At 40.4% G+C, this 21,585-nt stretch overlaps 1 protein-coding gene across 1 annotated transcript in view; it reads right to left on the reverse strand.

The window, feature by feature from the left end:
• Positions 1–21,585, reverse strand: part of LOC139732231 (uncharacterized) — a 134,271-nt gene that overhangs the window by 32,044 nt on the left and 80,642 nt on the right. The window contains 18 exon segments of the mRNA XM_071643108.1: positions 457–610; positions 1,463–1,666; positions 2,689–2,720; positions 3,986–4,127; positions 5,074–5,268; positions 5,989–6,176; positions 6,584–6,725; positions 8,205–8,408; positions 9,439–9,626; positions 10,126–10,270; positions 11,422–11,616; positions 13,280–13,467; positions 14,370–14,511; positions 15,386–15,583; positions 16,459–16,658; positions 18,897–19,062; positions 19,527–19,714; positions 21,232–21,379. Coding sequence (XP_071499209.1) covers positions 457–610; positions 1,463–1,666; positions 2,689–2,720; positions 3,986–4,127; positions 5,074–5,268; positions 5,989–6,176; positions 6,584–6,725; positions 8,205–8,408; positions 9,439–9,626; positions 10,126–10,270; positions 11,422–11,616; positions 13,280–13,467; positions 14,370–14,511; positions 15,386–15,583; positions 16,459–16,658; positions 18,897–19,062; positions 19,527–19,714; positions 21,232–21,379 — 3,019 coding nt within the window.

Genomic DNA, 21,585 nt, shown 5'->3' on the forward strand with positions numbered 1-21,585 from the left:
TTGAACATGTCTCTGCCCCAATTTGCTCGGCTGATGGCTCGGTCACAAATACCATTAAGAACTGCGAAAATGCCGTATGAATGATTCCTAGACAATTTCAAAGATCTTCCAATGAAGGCCGTACGAAACCAGCGTCAATAGACCGTTTGCAGACCGTTTGTAAGATTGTATCCTGGTCGATGGCCTTTTCCAAGCTTTTTTCTTTAAAATTTGTACGAAGCCCTCTTTCGGTAAGGCAGCCGTACAAGCCTTTGTGACCGTAGCATAACTTGTTACGAACAAAAAGGAGAGACAAAGTAATATTTTTCACACCACACCACAAAGAATAAAAGAAAAACACTAATATCTGCAAGACTTCATGGAATCTAAAAAGCATTTATCATAGACTTCAGCATTGAAACAAATCCTCCACAAACAAACAGAGCAAAGAAACAAAAAACAAAGAAAAGCACTCACAAGGACATAATTCAGTGTTGCATGGCCGAGAGTTTCCAGGATAATCTGTGGCTCGGATGTCGTCGCAGTTGTCAAACGATACCGACTCGCCAGTGGCTAGACGAGTACAGTTCACCTCGCGGTACTGCACACCACCACCACAAGTCGCTGAACACTGTACGTAAGGGAAAGATGATATATTTTGAATCATGACACTGCTACAAACACATACTGGCCTCACAAATACTGCACACACTAAAATTCATTAAACGGTTTAACTTTTTTTTGCAAATTGTGTAAAACAGCTCTCGATCATGAACATAACAATGCCCCACAATAACACAGACAAGAACGGGAGCAAGAATTCACTCTGCACACAGTGTCCCAAGCCTGCAAACAAACATTGAAATATTCTGTGACCACAGGGCACTCCCATTATAATCATCATGTTTACAACAGAATTCTGCTTAGATTATAAACCCGGACCCCCAAATTCTCATGTGTATCTTTGAACACATTACTGTGCAACTGTAGCCAAATTTCAATATGACCAAAGAAAAATGCTGATCCTAAGAACTCAATTTACCAGAGTTACTTGTACAAGCAGTAGAGCCCTGATGGTGTAGACATTCACTAGATCCCTGGCAGTATTACAAACTGTATGTAATTCTAATATATTAGCTCTACTTTGAGGATGTCACACTTTCTTATCAACAACTTCTACAATTACTTTTTTTGTGATTATCATCAATGAAAAGAGAACAAAGCACAAAAGTAACAACTTGCAAATATCTTTCATCAAATGTCCTTTGCAAAAATATGTGCATGTGAAAATATTGGTGTTTACAGTGAGAGAAAATGTAATGATTATGCTGAATTGCACAACAAAAATTCAATACCGAGATCATATCAGCCGAGGTTCTTGCATCCGGAAGAAATCTGGTGCTGAGACTGGACAGCTCCCCTAACCTATTCTTCTCTTCGACAACAATTCTACCGACTGATGCCCCACTCCCCCAAAAATTACCTCTCCATATTCTCCAACAGTGAAGCCAAATTCTTGGCACTCGGTGAACTGGACGTAGATCTGGTAGTCGCTGCCATCGTTGACGTTGCTGTCAGTATTGAGCACGGCAAGGCCGGTGGAGCCGTAGGTCACAATTTCGAGGGGAGTCGCCTCATTCTCACCGCAGACCAGGGCCACACGGTGGGGATACTCGGCATCAATGAACTGCAAAGTTGATAAATGATGGCATTATTTTTTTTTTCTCCTATGTGATATGTGATATAAACAATGAAAGGGGATCATAATTTGACTATGAGTACAAAATGCACCTCATATCTGGACTTGTATCTGGAGCTTTGAGTTCAATATTAAGCAGACTGAAAACTTCAGCATTTGTCACTTCTTGGTCCTGCACAATGAATTTGCCCTTGTCACGGTTCAATGGGGGAATGAATGCAATAGCTGAATGAAGTGACAATACTGTCACGTGAATCTTGCAGAATAATTTCAGTTTTATATTTAATTTTCAAGGTCTTTCTTGTGCTATAGTTTCCCCAACAGACGTTACTAGACTATCCAGAGTCCAAGTGTCCATGAAGAGATACATTGTATATTCAGGAATTACCCAAAACTAGTTCAATAGGGTAAAGTTCTTACAAACACAAGACATTACTGTCATCCACAACTTTTGAACTGCGTACTGTTTTTCTCACCAACTTGGGATCTACACTGTACATGCCATAACTAAATATTCGCTTTCCATATCAAACTCTTTAATCATCTTTCAAGCCTTTTTTGATGAGCAACAATGGTCATCAGCGGCTTTTAGCTCATAGAGCAGAGATGAGCTAAACTGAACATATTTTCCAATGTTTTTTTCTTTTCTCTTTTTTTGGAGACATACAGTGTATACTGTATTTTGCCACTGGCCAGTATATAATCTTGTACCACATATTAAAGAAAAATGCATCCTGAGAAAAATCAATGAACAAAGCAATAAACAGATCATGCTTTTCCCCAGTAGCCATTCAGTCACAAGGTATGTGTTCACAAACCTGCGGAACTCCCTGTGTGCCGTGCTAATATCACTCACAATAGAAGGAACTTTTCAAGGTATCTTTGAGCATCGCTTCTCCAGATTCACACACACACACACACACACACACACACACACACACAAGGAATATCAATCGGGATTTCAATATGCTCGGCATGTCCCACAGAATTTCCCATCCTCGGTTGTTTACTGTATCTCTCATGCTGTCTGTGCCCCATTGTGCTTAGGTACACAAAAAGACAAATTGGCATAGATTAACTGGCCGATCACATAAAATGTGACAGACGAGTCAAAGTTCGTGACGAAAATATGCCTCATGTGGATAAATCTAGTCTTCCTTCGTATGGTCACCCTTACATTTTTCTCACGCTTACAGTTCTTGAAATGATGTCCATGGCCTTAATCTTGTTTTTGCCTAAACTTTTAATGTAAACTATTACCAAACCACTCAAGTGAGGTATCATTCTGTAGTAAATTTAATTCTCTATAATATGATACCACACACATTCTGATTAAAGGGAAGGTAAACCCAAAGAGCAATGTGGGTTGAGTGAAAGCAGCAACATTAGTAGAACACATCAGTGAAAGTTTGAGAAAAATCGGACAATCGATGCAAAAGTTATGAATTTTAAAGTTTTGGAGTTGGAACCGCTGGATGAGGAGACTACTAGAGGATATGACGTATGAGTGGACAACAATACAAAGAAAATATAAAGGATATTCAACAAAAATTCACTTTTCTAGAATTATGAAAGAGCAGAGGACCAACCGCTTTCAGAAAGCAGGGGGAATAATTGCTACCCTTAACATATGTCAATATCAAGTTGATGGAATTTGTAATTTTCATGAAAAATGGATTTTTGTAGTATTTTCTTTATATTTTCTTGATATTGTAGTCCACTCATACGTCATAACCTCTAGTAGCCTCCTCATCCAGCGGTTCCAACACCAAAACTTTAAAAAATCATAACTTTTGCATCGATTGTCCGATTTTCTTCAAACTTTCACTGATGTGTTCTACTAATGTTGCTGCTTTCACTCAATCCACATTGTTCTTGGGGTTTATCTTCCCTTTAAAGGTAAGACACAAAAGTTATTTGGAAAAATGTAAATATTAGTTAAATAATGGCGGCCATTTTGAAAAAAATGGCTGCCATTTTTTTCCAGCAGCTTATTGTCAAGGTAGTCCACCTAGAAGTTGTTCAGGAGGGTCTTCTGAACACGTTGATACCAAACAACCTTTTACAAGAGCCCATGTCTGGTAAACCTGTCTTGCCCCCTGGGTAATTGTATATTTTTTGCATCTACGTTACCACTTGTTTTGTGTAAATTTCTGCAAATTTCTTGTCTTTTTAGGCTGGACAACATTCACAATACATGGACGTGAAATAAACTGAACAATGCACCAATATAAATTGATTTAGTTGTCTTTTCAAAAAACTGAACAACCTCAACTACACAAATAGAGTCATCAAGGTAAGACTCACATGGACACGCCTCCAGTCTGCACTCTTCAGTCGCTTCTGGTCTTGGGTCAGTACACGTCGAGTCATCCTGAACATCCCCAGTCATGAGGTTGACACAGGTCACGTCCCTCGTACGCACTCCACGGCCACACGTCACGTCGCACTGCACGATGCATCAAAAAGAAGGAAGACAGTGCGTCACCTGCTTGGTTTGTTACAGTATGTCACACATTACGAATTAAGAATTGATGATGATTTGCTAACATTGAAGTTCAAGAGCTCTATTTCCAACTGGCTACAATTATTCACACAGCTGTACTTTTCTTTGGATAGACAAAAAAGAATTTTCAAGTTGTGTATTGGTGTCTTCAATGATCAAGGTTTGAAGCAGCACACTGTATTTTGGAGCAATCTGAAGATCTGGAGGGTGTTTCATCAATTTAGTCAGTGCTGACAAGATGTCAGCGCTGACTAAATCAGCAAAATCCTTGGTTTTGATTGGCTGAGATGCTCTGGTCACTGACTGTAACCATGGTGATTGTCAGAGACTGACAACTTTCATGAAACAGTACCCTGTACTGTATGTTTTGCTCATCATTTAGAAGTACAACAAGTGTAGGGATGGCAAAAAGTAATTGGGTGGTAGAAGGCTTCATGGTGCACCATGTATTCTTTGAGTTTGTATTCTTTATTGACCTCATATACTCAAGAATGAATATGTGGTGCACCATCATCATTATTCAAAGCCTTCTACCACTCAACGTTCTGTCACAGAAGCCTTCAAAGATTTCATCAGAAAGTACCTATCATAAAGATGCATCTTCCTTCGAGACACGCTGGTCTTTAAGCATAAAAAATAATCACTTGTCTTCCAATCTGTGTGATAGATCCAGTTTGATTGGCAGCTATGCAGCAATGGGTTCAAAGGGAATGTGCAGAGACAGTTTGGTCTCCATCTCTTAAACCTACTTTGTTTTATCACTCAGTTGAAATTCAAATAGTTTCAATGTGACCACGATACGCTGTCAAAAAGAGGGGCACATTGAATCTTGTTTTAACTAGGTTGAATGTAAAGAAAAAAATAACCAAAGAATCTGAACATTTATCACCTCGCCAAATTCTCCCACAGTGAAGCCAAACTCTGGACAAGACACGAAGGCCAGGTAGGCGGTGAACCCTAGGTACGTGTCTTCTTCGTCGGAGCGGAAGGTGAGGGTTGCGTTGGATGTTCGCGATCGCCAGACCGGCGGGGTCTCGTCACCGCAGTAACGCTGGTCAAGATACTCCCAGTTGTCATCAGAGAGCTATGGCAAAGAAACAAGGAAAGAAACTTTAGCCTCGATTCAGTACAAACAAACATGTCAGAGAACTACTTTCATGGAGGGAATCTGGGGACCGTTTCATGAAACTTTTTGTCAGTGATTTACACCGACAACTGTTAAAAGCTACTGAAATCCTTGAGTCTGATTGGCTGATAGTAAATTTGTCGGTGAAAACCTCCGACGAACTCGTTGATGAAACGCCCTCCAGGACAGTTATGTAGAATACAAGATTTTGCATAAACATCTTCGATTTAAACGTGAACATCAACCAAGAGGTACTACAGTACCAGACACATATCACAGTTGCTATTAGCAAACAAAAAGAGAACTCATTCTAAACCTTTCTATAAAATTGCCTACATCTTCCTAGGGTAGACACTTCACACAAGACACAAAAGACAGTGAATTTAATGGACCACACAGAGCACTGGAGGGCTATCATCCATGGCTCTCGGGAATACTGCTTGACTAATTTGAGTAACTCGAGTCATCTTTCTCAATCATAAACTAGAAGTAAAATTTTCAGCATTTTATCTTTTCAAAATATTATCAAAATGTACAATATTCCTTCGATAAAAATCAAAACCTAGGAACAAACCTATCAAATTGTTGTGAGATTAAAAAACAAATTAAAAAAACCCCTATATCTTGTCATCAGACTCGGTTCTTGGACAACGAACTAAGAGGGCGCTTTTTGCTAACCTCAATGTAATCATCCTCGCACTCCTCATCCTCTCCCTCGCCGAATTCAAAGTTGGAGATAAAAGTGACACGGAGACACTGGTCCTCTGGTGCCCTCAGGTGGTAGTCGCAGTCCAGGTTGTTGTCGTACTCTCGCGGCGAATTCGGAGAGCGGAATACGCCAATGGAGGTCAGAACCTCATCACACGCTGTTTGAGACAGGACGTCGAATGTACGTAGATTTATATCGTTATTTTCTTCCCTTCACAGTGTACAGTAAGTAAAAGCACAAGTTTTCTTGGCACGGAAATGTTCATCCATTTCATGCCAGAAGACGCTACTGCTAAAAATATTAAGGCACAATTCTCTTTTGACAGAAGTCAGTTTGAGACTCACAGTGACATAAATTTCCGTCCTGGAATTTCTCCATTTCTCGACTAACTACAGGATTCCATGGTCATAGTCGTGCAGGCTTGGAAAATTATGTTATTTAACCTCAATGCCACTTTCTATCAAGCAGCAACAGTGGATTAATGTCGATGTACTTTTTAAGCATCACGTAAAGGAATTGAGAAAAGTATACAGTGCAATGAAAACTCATTATTTCGATACTCACAAGGACAGGGTCGCCGTCTGCACCTGCGGGTCTCCTCAGGCCGCATGTCCTGGCACAGTCCATCGTCCACTCGCTCCCCGTTGGACAGCCTCTGGCATTCCACAGTACGAGTGATCACACCCTCCCCACAGGTCACGGAGCACTGCAGACATAACCCAAACATTTACCACTTTACTCAAGAATCTAGCCATATGGCAAATTCACGTTCAAATCACACAATCATAATTCAATCCCTGGATGTTTATTGCATCTGGTATCCTGAACACTGCTCAGGTGGATCATGAGGTGTAGCAAGCTTAATGGGGCATTCCAGATGATTTTCATAATTTCACATCATGTAGTACACAAATCGACAGCTCCATGCATAGATTCTTAGAATTTATTGTTGTCCTTGAGCAGAGAAACCAATTAACTGAAAATCTTAAACAAATTACGCTGAATTGTATTGATAACATCAGGGCCTCACATATTTTAGAAATGTATCAGAGTAATTCCATTACAATACCGCCCGCTTAACAAGTTCACATGTGAAGAACTTATGCATGCCTTATTCTTTTGTTCTGCTTCCTTGAGCCCCAACTCATGCATTCTTATGGGGGGGGGGGGGGGGCTGCCATGTCATCATCCTTGTACAAATGTACATTGCAATTTGTTGTAAATTTTGAAAACATTCTCATTCTTCATCCCAATCACTATTTTGAAACTCTGTACTCAGTTCAATTTATAGTTGTTCAAATGTAAGAGTCTGAAAATCATCCAGAGGTCCCATTTAAGTGCTGAGTTAAATGCACTACATTGTGCAAGTATGAATGTACATGTAGTCAGTAAACTACAATGTAATCTACTGAGACATCATTCATACACAATTACAGTGGAAAGCCAAATCAAAATCTGTTTTCTGCTGTCATATAAATGTTCAAGCATAGTAAACCTGTCTTCAGATCAAATAATGAACAGTTTGTGTTGAGGCGAAGTAACATACCATTTACACTCTGCAGCATAATATGCTTCTGCATGTTGCACCAGTGTAAACACCAGTGCTGTATCTTTTGTATAGTAACAACACATTTTACTACTTAGTATAGAGGACCATGTACTTGTAGAAAGAACACAAACTTTGCAAATTGCTGAAATCCTCAACAAGTGCTTGAATCCTTCTATAGCTGGGCTTGAAATCTTAAAACATGTGGAAGTTTTGAAAAATCATGAAAAACAACTATTTACAAACATTTTAACAGACACACATTTCTTAGCATAATCTTCAATCCTACACAAACAAAATGGTGTAGATTCAGTCATGCTGACTCAATTGAGGTACAAATGTATTGGGTGTCTAATTTCTGGTTTGTGTTTTGAGATGATAGAATATTTCCAAACTGGAAAGATGGGTAGAAAGAAGACATCTTGGCCCCATTTACTAAAACTTGTTATCAATAACAAGTTACGACAGTTGTTACAAGCAACTGAAATCCTTGAATCTGACTGGACGAGGGTAAATTTCTCACAGAAACGTTACAGTTGTTTCTGATAACAAGCTTTCTCACTGGAGACGCACAGCCTCTAGTAATGGCACATACATTGTACTAGGTCTCTGGCTGCAAAGAGCATGGTGAACTCTTACCTCGCTGAAGTTGCCTGCGACGTAGCCAAAGAGTGGACAATCGTCGAAGGTGACGAACGCCTCGAAACCTGCAGAGTCCTCCTCATTATCATCACTAGTGAAGGTCACGTTCACGCGTGGGCCGCGAGACGAGAATGGCGTTGGCACTGAGCCATTCGGCTGGCCACAGAATCGCATCCGTCTATCTGTTGACAGGTCGAGGATCTATGGGAGTGTGTTGGATAGGTGTGGCTTGCATCAATTTTCCAAACCTTTACAGCATCCATATATATTAAGCATTGATTTACTGAATTGAGTGGCAGTACCCATTTGTATGTATACTATTTCCTATTCAGATCATCTTACTGCAGTTAAAGTGTATGAAACAAACCATTAACAGACTGAGACTTTTGTTAAAACTTTTTGCTCCAGCCCATTTCCATATACAATAAGCATCCATATCTACACAGAATAAGGGGAGAGTCATCAATCCTGGAAACAGAAAAAGGAATACTGAATAGCAAACAGTGTGAACATAAAATGAATTCACTGAGCTGGCTGCATAAGCAGGTCATGTTCATCTTATTCTCTGACCCCAAAAATGCTGAAACAACAATGTAAAGTACATGTACAGTCAAACCTGCCTTAGCGGCCACCTGTCTATAGCGGCCACCTGTCTATAGCGGCCACTACAAAATCCCCCCGAGAGAAAAGCCCTGTTAAAGACCCTGTGTATAGCGGCCACCTCTCTAACGTGGCCAGCGGCCACAAATTTTGTTTCCCGCAGGAGATATTAACCTGTCTATAGCGGCCAACAACCCAATAATTCAGGGTATTTTTCTGTTTGGTAGCCGTGCGAGCAACGTTCAGTGATCGCCACCGCTGCATTCATCCCTCATTCAGTCACAATAATGCACGATTCTTCACGACAATAAACATGCTACTGTGGAACAATTTCAATACACCGGCATGGTTAAATGCATGAAACACACGGCGTATATATGCATACGTACACACATACACTGCACATGTACCATGTAAGGATACAACGATGATACATGTACATGTAAGCAATGCACACATACAGTTGTAGTTAGTTTATCTGTCTATAACGGCCACCTGTCTATAACGGCCACTTTTTCCGTCTCCCTTGGGTGGCCGCTATAGACAGGTTTGACTGTATATCTTTTTGTGTTTATTTTTGTCTTTTTTTTTCATGTGTGTTTGATTTTGTTTGTTTTGTTTTTTTACTTACTTCCACAAAATCATTACATGCTCTCGACGGGCGGCCAAGGTCAAACGAGTTGAAGGAGATGGTCACGCAGCCATCGCTGTCGGGGTTCTCCACCTCAAAGAGGCAGTCCTGGTTGTCATAGTAACCGCCCTCCGAGTCGAAGCCGGGACTAACAAAGATGCCCTGCTCTGTGATTCGCTGGTAACATTCTGCAGTGGGAAGAGACATATTGTTATTAAACATGACTAAACATATCACATTATGAGTGATAGCTGGATGATGGTAACTGAATTTACTGTGTGATACCATGCTGATATTAAGGCATTGTATCTTGCCCAGTTATCTCTGTGGAGAAGTTTGAGAGATGAACCTAAAACTTTGCCTTTATAATGATTATCTCTGGAGTGAGAGAAATTAAGAATATTGAAATCATAAAGTCACAAAGCAGCTCTTTCCTAAGTGTCTAAAAACACAAAACAGCAGTACTCTCCCTGGATCAAGTACTCACAGTAATCTAATAGAGGGGAAAAAATGTACAAATGAAAGAATTGAGGAAATTGGTATTCAGATGACAGAGACATCACTTATTACATGTATACATGTACATGTAATTACAATTCTAATCCAACATAGTTTTGTGTTTTCCAAAAATGCACAAATAAATTTTGGGGACACTGCATATGTTTTTTAGCAATTATCTTTGCACACCTGGGCACTCGTCGACATTGCATTCCTCAGACGCGTCATACTCCGCAGAGTTGGCGCACTGGGTGTCGTCTGCTGGCCGGTTGGTCTGAAGGTTTGTGCATACCACGTCACGTGTCCTCATTCCTCCGCCGCACGAAGCCGAACACTAGAATCGTCAAATGATCACGGGGTAAACAGTCTTACGGGATAACTCATGGCAGAGAGAATATACTGTGCCAAACTCCCATACGATGATGTAGCGCATTATCTATCATTAGCTTGCCCTGGTTCTGACAAGATTACTGCCAGATGGCTTGCACACGAGAGAGTATTGTGAACAGAAGCAACAGGCGTCACTACCTAATGTGGTATTTCTTGTACAACCTCTATTACAGTTCCAAAAAATAGACCACAAACTACATCAGAGGAATATGAGAGAGTTCATACAAATTTTTTGAAATTGCAACATTTGCAGCAAGAATGACATGGGATGAAGTAACAAAGACAAACCATGTTACTTGAGAATATTCATATCACATTGAGAATAATGATGGCATATACATACATGTATATATATATATATGAAGACTTTGTTTGCAAAAACCGATAAGTCCATTTTTGAAGATTTTGAAGTACGGTCTCTGTCATAAAGTACAAAATAATGCCTTTTAAATTATATATTGGTCACTACATATAAATTTTTGAAGTTATGGTCAATTGAAGCAAAAATTTTCTTATTATTCTCTTTATTTTTCTTGACCTTTAATCGCAAATATCTCCATTTGGCAAAAATGGACTTATCGGTTTTTGCGAACAAACTCTTCATATAGACTGCAGTCTATGTATTGATAACGGTCATCGACCTGTATCCGGGAGTCACACTCCAGTGGATCCAGTCCAGTGAGGATGGCAGTGCAACGTCCGGGACTAGAACATCTAGGCCCCCACATTGTGGGTGCTGTATTATCTTTATGTATATGTGTGACGGGGAAATGACTTGCAGACGTTGCAGTAATGTTCATGTTCATATATATATATATCAAACAGATTTTCCATTCAGAAATTTAAATGCGAACCCAACTGAAGTGAATACATTTAGGAAAGACGTTTGTCTTGTTCTTTCTATTCATACTTGTCCCTTCTTTTCACAATTACAGCATAAATATTATGGTCATACATATTTCTAGTAAGGATTATCACATTTTTTTTGGGGGGGGGGGGTGGGTGGGGCAATTTTAAGTACAGTGTAGTTCTTCTGGTAAAAGATGTGCTTGCTGTGGAGAAAGGGAGTAATAAAAGGGGGAATACTCGGCCTACCTCGCTCCACGGACCAGGCTTGTAGGCATGGGTGGGACAGGCAACAAAGGATGGAAAGATCTCAAAGCTCTTGTACCGATCGGCGTCTACGTTTCGCAGGACGACTTGCAGGGAGTTTCCGAGGGACAGGTAGCGAGTGGGCACCCCAGAATCGCAGAATGGTCGGTTGGCATACATGTTTTGGGGATCAAACACCTGTATTTAAATTGAGGAGCGGCGAAAGCAAACATCTCATCACATTCACTTCACCATACAAAATCAACACCAAGAATGAAACCTTTTAATGAAACCTTCTCAGTATTCTAGCACTAAGGCATAGAAGATTTACCACATTGAAGTGGACACACATATTCATAAACATATATGCATTTATTTTTATTACCTTTACTGAACAATATAGATCTGATTTGGGGACAAAGTTGAACAAATATAATATCATAGATGAAGGTGCTCTGTCACAATGTGCCAAATTCAAATCAATAGTTTTGACAATTCTGCACAATATAGAGTATTGCAAGATACAGCACGTAAGTCACTGAGTGATACAGTGTACTTCTGATGATATATCTGAATTATTTACATATTTTGTTGTTATTGTTTGAATGGGGTGTGATTTCATTGGGAGAATAATGTGACACAGCAGAGGTACACATACATTTGTATATACAGACATTTAGTCAGTTGGGTAAGATACGGGTGTTAAGGTTCCAATAACCTTTAGTGTTGAAATAGAAGCACCTTAATGGCCTAATCTTTCCCAACAGACGATTTCATATGTTATAATGTTCCTCGGAACAGTCATGGAAACAAGTAACTGTGATGTGAATTGTACTGGTATCATTTTACAAATGCCAGTGGAAGCAAAATTTCTATGTACTATCATAGATAAAAATAAAGACAAATCTTACTAGAAATGTCGCTTTGGCGACTGGTATGCCTCCGCCATAATGCATGGTTCTCCGAATATGCCTATAGCACAATGTCTTGACAATGTGTGATGACAGTTTCACATAACTGGTGAAATATTAAAAATGACAGGTTTGTCACAAATGCATTGAATGTTCACTTTCTTTGAACTAGGTTTATTTGGATGAATGGCTATACGGTCTAATAAGAGTGCAGGTATTTAATGATTTGTACCCAACTTTTTTGACCCTTAAGTTTAAAAAAGAAGTGAAATTTAGCACTTTCACTTGACCTTTGACCTTTTGGCCATTGACCTTTTGACAAGAAACTTCCAAGAGAATCTATATTGGGTAATACATGCATACACTAAGTTTCAAGAAAAAATCCTGCAGGCATTGCATAGATAAGAGGGAAATAATGACAATTTGATGAGTTGACCTCGACCTCTGACCCCCTGACCTTTGATCCATGACCTATAAATTTCCTACATGATCACTGTCAGTCAGTACATGCATATATACTAAGTTCCATGAAGATACCTTGAAATATTTGTGAGATATTGACCTTTGACCTTTATGACCAAAACTCTCTCTTGGGAATCTTTATTTGGTAGTTCATGTATACACCAAGTTTCAAGAAAATACCTCCAGCCATTGCAGAGATATAGGGGAAATAGTGAAATTTTGAGCATTTGACCTTGACCTTTTGACCTCTGACCTAGAGCATGTGCACCCGTAAGTACATACATTGTAGGCACAACTTTGCCACCTCATACATATACATGCCAAGTTTCATTAGAACTCTAACGGTTTTTTAGATACGCTGTCCACAAAATTGATTACAGACGGATGGACGGACGGACGGGCGGACAACCTGAAAATATAATGCCTCCGGCGACACTTTGTGGCGGAGGCATAAAAATCTAAAGGTGTGAAGATAATTTTGTTCTCACCAGCACAGAGTCACTGCCACATTCCCCATCAATGCGGGACTCGTCGATGTCGAGCGAAAGGAAGAACAGGTTGACGCAGCCTTCCGCATTGGTGATTGTCAGACGACACTCATCATTGAACTCGAACCGGTCGCTCTCGAAGGGGAATCGATAAACAGCATTTCCAGAGTCTAGTGCACCGTCACAGGCTGATGTTAAAAAAAAGAAAAAAAAATGCGATGAAAAGAATGACTTTGCTAACTTTGCTAAACAGGGATGTAAAGTGTTCTGTCTGCATTACATAATTCAGAAACGGTAGCCACTAACCTAATTCTCCTATCCAAGTTGAAACTAAGAACAAATAATTTCAGCTACCACATCAGCAACTGAAATGCTCATTCTTTATTGAGTTAAGTTGGTGTTTGAGTTGTTTTTGCTTTAGCAGAGTTGATCGAGACAGAGTTGCTCTTGCATTCGCAGCAATCAAGGTATAATAATGACCATGCATGGAACTTTTCAGCCCTGTGGTTTTTGCTTGTAAGTTGATATCATTCAAGAAAATGGTTACTGAAATGTTCCCATCAAAGACATGAAAAGAAAGTGTTCAAAGATAGATGCTTGCTTTATAAAGCTTATACTATATTAAAGCAATCACCCAACAGCATAGGGCTGGTTGAAGTCAGAGCCTGATCATGATTCATAACTGCACAAATGGCTCAAGCACACAGTAAATATTTGCTACTTAACAGCAAATCACATTGTCTGCTTCCCTTTTTTTTTTTGGGGGGGGGGGGCAGGTGTGTAGAAGAATGTAGTGCTATATAGACTCACTTGTACCATACCAATTAGTCTAATTTCCATTTCAGTTTTTCCACATACATATCCAATGTACGTACATGCAAACATCATCATACATCTTCAGATCACATAATAGTAAGACATCTACAACTACTTGAACATGCTGTATAGAACAGACATTACGCAATAATTGAAGTTACGGTAAAAGGCAATCATTAAAGTTACGGTAAAAGGCTATAAAGCATGTTATATTCTGCTTTAAAAGAGAAGAGGATTAGACACAGTACTGGGTTAACATTCAAAGATGACTTACATGGGCACTCCACCTCTTGACACGGTATGGTGGTGACCGGTCTCTCATCTGGACACTCCGATGGATCCACCAGCTCGTTGGTTAGAGCTGAGCGACACTCGAGCTCACGAGTCCTATTCCCCTCGCCGCAGCTGGCTGAGCACTGTATTGGTCAGGACCAGACATACTTTGTTGACTTTAGTGTTTCACAGAGAAACACTGACATATGCAAAACGTGGACTTAAAGTCGGATATCATACTAAAGATTTGAATGGTTATGTGAAATTTTGAGACCAAAGAGTTTCTTCTCTAAGCTCCTTCTCGTCAAATTTCATACTCAAATAGACATCTTATTCTTTCTCAAGCAGTGTGATCCCCATACACTACACAGGGTTTATTATAAGTAGATTAGTATCTCATTCTTGAGATACACCGTTGTAGTTGCATGTACTTTGCGGGAGGATTTTGGTCGCTTGAAACCGCTATGAATTCTTGGCTTGTTTGCATGCTCTGTAATACATAAAATACCATACACTGTGTATCTCAGAGACAAGGAATCACGAAATATTTGTGGTAAAGTATCTTTCGTTTTTTCACTTTGCTCTTAGCTCCATGACAGCTTTTTGTTTTTAATTCCATGATGACATCCACATTCTATCATGTAAATTCTGTGTTGTTGCAAAATGTTGTTACAACAATGCCCCCATATATATTTTGAGCAAGTACCCGGGTATCCACCGTGGAACAATCTGGTGAAGATTGAAACTGTTGTTGTGCTCTACGACATTCAACAACTTCCTGATGGATGAAGAAAGATTTGGATCACCAATATGAAAGAACTCATCTTTTGCATGTTGACGCACATCTAGCTTTCCATAAGTTTTTTTTTTTTTTGTCCGTCTGTTTTTTCAATCAAATTTACAACTTAACATGTATAAAGTTGTTAACAGACAGACAAACAAGCCAATGGGGGTAAAACAGATGATCTCTGTGGCAGAGGTAGCACTGTTCTAACAAACCAATTCTACTCTGCTTACATTGCCGTATTCCAGCGGCACCCAGAAAGCCTGGGGGCACTCCACAAATCGCGGCACGGCGAGGTAGCCATCGCTGGTGTTGAACTGGTTGCTGATGAAGGTGACGCGGACATCGCCCGACGCAGACAGCCAGGGTTCCCTCGGAGCCTCATCGCTGCAGTATGTCGCCCTCAGGGTCGGGCTATTGACGTCTTCCAGCTGCAAAGGTTAAAAACGGAGGCGCAAATGAGTCCACGACCTACAACATGTCACACACTTTTTCTACAAGTCATGAAGACTCGTGCAATCAACAGATTACAAATTTGTAGATTCAAATATCAACAGTAACAGTACAAGCATACAATCTGCAAGGGCCACACTGAATTGAATCTCCTGTAAAAGTGGATATTTTTACAGTGTGGAAATTTCTGTGCATGTCTTGGTGCAAAAATAGAAGCACACAAACATTTTTGCTTGTTATATAATAATGATAATACATGTAATTTATATTGTGCCAAATCCACTCTGTAGAGTGACACACTACTTCATGTTTGAATCTATGGAGAAAAAAAATCAAATTCATCTTTCCTGGCCACTGGCAATAAACTACTCTCATGGAAATTTCCACTTTTTCAATAGTAGGAACAGTTAAAATTTAAGTACACCCAGTAGCTCATCACAAAATTCTGATGAGTGGAGCATATGCACATCAAATGCTATATTAGGTAAGCCAGCCCTGTTTTTTTTTGAAGGTTGCTGTTAGTGACAACCTTTTAGAAAGCACACACTTACACATTACCAAACACACACACACACACACACTCCACCTCCATTCACATTTTCAAAAAGAAACTAAAAAAACCCACAAATCAGAACTGATGATTATGTATAGTTGATTTGTATTCAAAGCTGATTTATACGTTTGTTTCGTTTGTTTGTTTTGATAATTGTAAACTGCTCAGAAACATGTTGTACTAAGTGCTATATAAATATTTCACATTATTATTATTATAATTAACACATACATTCACACTAGCACACACACTCACTCACACACTCTTACACACAACATACAATTGTTTCTTTTTTCTCACCAAGAGGAAATCTTCCATGCAGTTTTCGTCCCTGCTGATGCCATTGTTGATGTCCATGGTGACGAAGGAGAGAGCCAGGCAGCCGTCTGGGTTGGTGATGGTGGTGATGCACACCGCATTGTCCTCATAGTTGTCGGGGTAACCAGGGGAGTAGACATACTGTCCAGACAACTCGATGTTCTCTCCACAGACACCGGCAGCTAGAGGGTTGGAATGCATTCATATCATTTGTTTTTTTCCCTCCACAATACATAGATTCTTGGTATTGCTAATACCTAGGTGCCACGCGCAGAGCAGTGTTTTAGACGCATCATGGGATAGTTCATTTTCTTTTTTTTTTCTTTTTTTTTTGTTTGTTCTTTGCTTTACATCATCTGACCAACACATTGAAGCAGTTGTAAACAATGACTCCAACGACCGTAAATCAGTAAAATTTAGAAACTTTCACCTCTTTTTCCAAGCTGAATTACAGTCAAGAAAAAAAAATGACTCCATTGAATTGTATGGGAACTACGACGTGTGTGAGACAACCGTTAGTGACAATGGCACCGAGGAATCCCACAGTTCATCTGTGACAGGGCTCTTTGGCATGCACATAAATTTTCTGTGCATTGGCGATACTAAGAATTTACAATGTAGTAGCATGTGCATGCACGCACACCAACCGAAAAAGCTTGTGTGACGTGTATATGGTACATCGTCACAGCTAACTGCAGACTTGACTGTCAATAAAGACATTAACGAACTAGAAAAGCACTCCGAGAGCGCAGACCTCCGCCAAGCAGTTACTTTCAATCGATGATCTTGCTCTTCCATTGGAGATCAGTGATTTCCACCCACTGAAAAATTGCCTGAGATCCCCAATATGGAAGCCTTTGTTAAGTCATAAACCCTCAGATGTGCGCGGCGCGCCTCGCCCTAGCAGAAACTAGGGCACGCACTTTAGTGCGCGCATGCAAACCTCAAATACTAGTACGCCCAGCCTGAACTCCCAAGTTCATTGACCCTACATGCCAAAATATCAAAAATCCTTCATAAATTCCCCCAAAATTCTCGGATCATTACCAAAAGTTAATCGTTTGGTACTTGTGTCATTCTCAACCTTTCCTGCAAGTTTCATCCCAATCCGTTCAATACTTTTTGAGTTATTTTGCGCACAGACAAACGAACGACCGAACGAACAAACCAACGGTAACGAAAACATAACCTCCTCCCTTGGCGGAGGTAATGATAGAAAAGGTGATATAAATTGGCTACTGATGAGACAGTACAGAATAAGTAGGTTTTTTGAAGGGGGACTTCTTGTCTTCCGTAAAAAATGTCATGTTCATCTTAATATTGCCACAGAGCTTGTCCAACACGATAGGTGATATACACAAACTGAATTCTAAGCATCAAATTGGTCAAATCATTACAGTATGCAGCCTATGGGGCTTGTCATAACATTCTGGCAAAATGATTGCCCATAGATCTAAAAACTTCATATAAATTGGTCTACTAATGTCATCAAAGAGATTTCAAATGTCAACATTGTGAAGGTGTATTTCTGTACTAATATGGCATTGCCATCACTGGTGACTGTGGAGTAACAAAGAACATGTTCAAACTCATATAGATTCAAATGTAAGCTCAAATACTGCATATGCCATATATTTAACTAGCCTATATTTTCGCCAATCGAGACTTCCCGACCATTAGGCAAGTGGTTAAATTCGCAATCGTGGAGTCCCATACTGAATGGAGAAATGTATACATGTGCGTCACATTCATATCCAGATCAGAGTCAATATTTTAGTGCATCTTTAATGTCATGAATATCAGCTGACTCGCAAATTTGCAAAAATAAAAACCTCGCGAAATATTTGGTGTATACAGCAAGCTATCAGATATAATGAAAAACAGCTTGAGATAAAACAGTGGAGAGAAACACACACACACCCACACTTAGTTAATAATTGCATAGAAATGTTTTCTCACAAGCTTGATAGCTGCAGAGACTCCAACTCTCCCGCTTTCAACAGGAGATCTCATGGCAAAAACCCATTTTCACAAAATCTCCCGTTCTCCCGCTCGAGATTTAATTTCTCCAACCCTGTTGGCTCTGTGTCTCCCGCTTGTATGGTTTTGTAGATGCCGGTCAATTTCATAATACACATGCATGTAGAGCACTGCACATGATAAAAGGAATGAAGTTTTTTTAAGCCAAAATATATGATTTGATTCATTGAATTATTACTTACTTAGTGCCATCATATGTTGAAAATAAGCCTGAGATAGCACGAGAGAGCATCTATACAACCCTATAATGACCCAAGGGACTTCGCGCTTCGCGCACATCAAGTTGGAGTCTCCTGTTTGCCAGGGGTTCAGGCGGGAGAATCTCCCGATCAGAAGATGCTTGGGGTTGGAGTCTCTGTAGCTGGAATTGTCCTACTTACGATCTGGGTCCTCAAAGGTGAAGGACACGGAGAAACCCAGCTCGCTGTTGTCGACGTCATCCGAGACGAAAACGACCGAGACCTCGTTGGTCAGGGAGGTGAAGACCACCGGGCCATCGACATCCCCACAGACGTACTCCTCATCTTCTGATGTCACGTCTTTGAACTGCAGAGAAAATGTGACATTGCTCAGCTTACACACGTTCATTCGCATTTCCTTTCTCCAAGCAGTATTTTTTCTCTTTACCTACGGTACGATTTCCCCGTACACTCTATCAAGAGCAAAATACATGTAAAGTTTGAAAGAACCCCTTCAGGTAAGCCTTCTCAACTGCCATTTCAGCATTTTTGGAATAAACTTTGGCACACAATTGGTAAACCTGACTGTCAAGTGTACTCTTTTTGCTCCACACGATACCAATATGTTGCCATCATTTGTTCCCCTCAAAGACGACATACAAACATTAACCCATTGAGGAAGGACTGATTTTGCTATAACACAAATTCCCATAGACACTTGCCTTGGTAAACTCGGGACTCGTCCTCGACAGGTTAATGGAAAAGGATTTCATATTTTTTTCTTTTTCTGTGACCACAGAGAGAAAATAGAGATAATGTGAGCAGACTCACTATGACGGCATCCCCTTCAGTGCAGTTGTTTTGCTCGCCAATGGAGAAGAAGTCGACTGTGAATCGCACCACCTTGCCCAGCGGGGCACGGATGGTATTGGTGCACGTTAGGTTGGCTGGGTAGGCCGACGGGAATCCCGGGCTGGTGAGTATTCCCTCTTCCCTTCTTAGAATGTTCTCGTTGCAGGCTGCAAGGTTTTCAGCACATGAGGTGTCAGAACATATACAAACTTACTTCATATCATGTGATATTATTAGTTATCCCCTGCTTGTTCACGAAATACGGGCAAATATCTACGGTCTGGTGCCATATTCCATGAGGCCGAAGGCCGAATGGAATATGGCACCAGACCGTAGATATTTCCCGTATTTCGTAAGAACAAGCAGGGGGTAACGATTTTATCTTTTAGTGTAAGTGCTAACCTTCTTCTCGCTGATTTCCCCTCGTGAATGATGTTGAAATCGCCGGCTGTCAGCCATGACCATGTTGACTTAGGCCTACGTCTCGCGAGCTGATTACTGCATGCGATGCGCGCATACAAATATGTACACGTACGTACACGCCATGAGATACTGCAGTGCAGTAGCCAGATAGATATAAGTTGCTGTTGTTTATCAAGCATCTAGTGGTCTCAGGTTATGTGCGCAATACGCTTGAGGACCGCGCGCTGTCCATTTGTTTTGTACAGGATTAACGCGCACTTTCCTATAAGCGTCTTTGGTACACGCGCAGCTGGCTGTGTAATACAGGATCATGACGTCATATCCCCGGAATACGGGATATATTCAGTGGTTGATTGACCAATGAGATTACAGAATTCACGATCACTAAAAGATAAAATGTCATATCTTGGATGACCTTGAATGACTATACATGTAAACAGTGTGCAAAACATATACAAATTGGAAAACTACTAGATCTTACGAAATCCCTAAGTGTTTACACTTTGTGTGTTTCCGGAATGTTTGTCATGTTTGCCTATTGCAGCCAGAAGAGCATCATACTCTAGCTTGCAAAATTCCTCCCAAGTTCTATCCACAACGACATTAAGAACACAACAGTGATATCAACAAGGCCCCTAAAAGCAGTTCATATTTTGACATTTTGTTACTTCAAGGACACTATAAGTACATGTGCAGGCTAGAAAAGCACTCTGAGAGCACAGACCTCTGCCAAGCAGCTACTTTCCACTGATGATCTTGCAAAGACATTTTTCTTCTCTCCAAACTGGAAAAAAGATCTTTGAGCTCTTCCATAGAGATCAGTGATTTCCACCAATAAGTGAAAAGCTGAAAAATCGCCCGATTTCCCCAATATAGCAGCCTCTGTTACAACGTTGTACGTCACAAGCCCTCAGCTGCACGGCGCCCCAGCAAAAACTAGAGCACGCACTTTAGTGCACATTTGAAAACCTCAAAAATGTGCAGCTTGAACTCCCAAGTTCATTGACCCTACCTATCAAAATATCAAAAATCCTTCATTAATTCCCCCCAAATTCTCGGATCACTACCAAAATTTAATCATTTGTTATTTGTGTTATTCTTAACCTTTCCTGTAAGTTTTATCCAAATCTGTTACCCACTTTTTGAGATATTTTGCACACAGACAAACAAACAAACAAAACAAAAACCTCCTCCCTTGGCGGAGGGTAAAAGAAAAAGGGTGTTTACACCTTACACCAAAGTAGATCCCCAGACAACTCACCTCCCGGTGGGGGGCAGTCCGGCTGCACACATGGGCGTGTTCTGGATGGACTTGGGAGACCCAAGCACTCCATGTCATCCACCTCCTCTCCGTCCTGCTCACAGGTTATATTCCGTCTCTCAACTCCCTCTCCACATGTCACTGAGCACTGGGGAAGAAACACAACACAGTCTGCTAGAGAAAGACTACATAGCACATATATTACCCTACTGAAGATGGACTGATTTTCCTGTAACAAGCATTTCCCATTCACCCCAACCCAAGAATACTAAACTAGTACACATGCATACTACTTTTGTTCTACATCATGCTATCAGCTGCAGCCGTGAATCATGGTGGTCACATGCATACAAC

This window comes from Diadema antillarum, unplaced genomic scaffold (genome assembly GCF_040938485.1).
Source record: "Diadema antillarum isolate AM-2024a unplaced genomic scaffold, OU_Dant_1.0 seq00000406_RagTag, whole genome shotgun sequence".
Classification (NCBI taxonomy): domain Eukaryota; kingdom Metazoa; phylum Echinodermata; class Echinoidea; order Diadematoida; family Diadematidae; genus Diadema; species Diadema antillarum.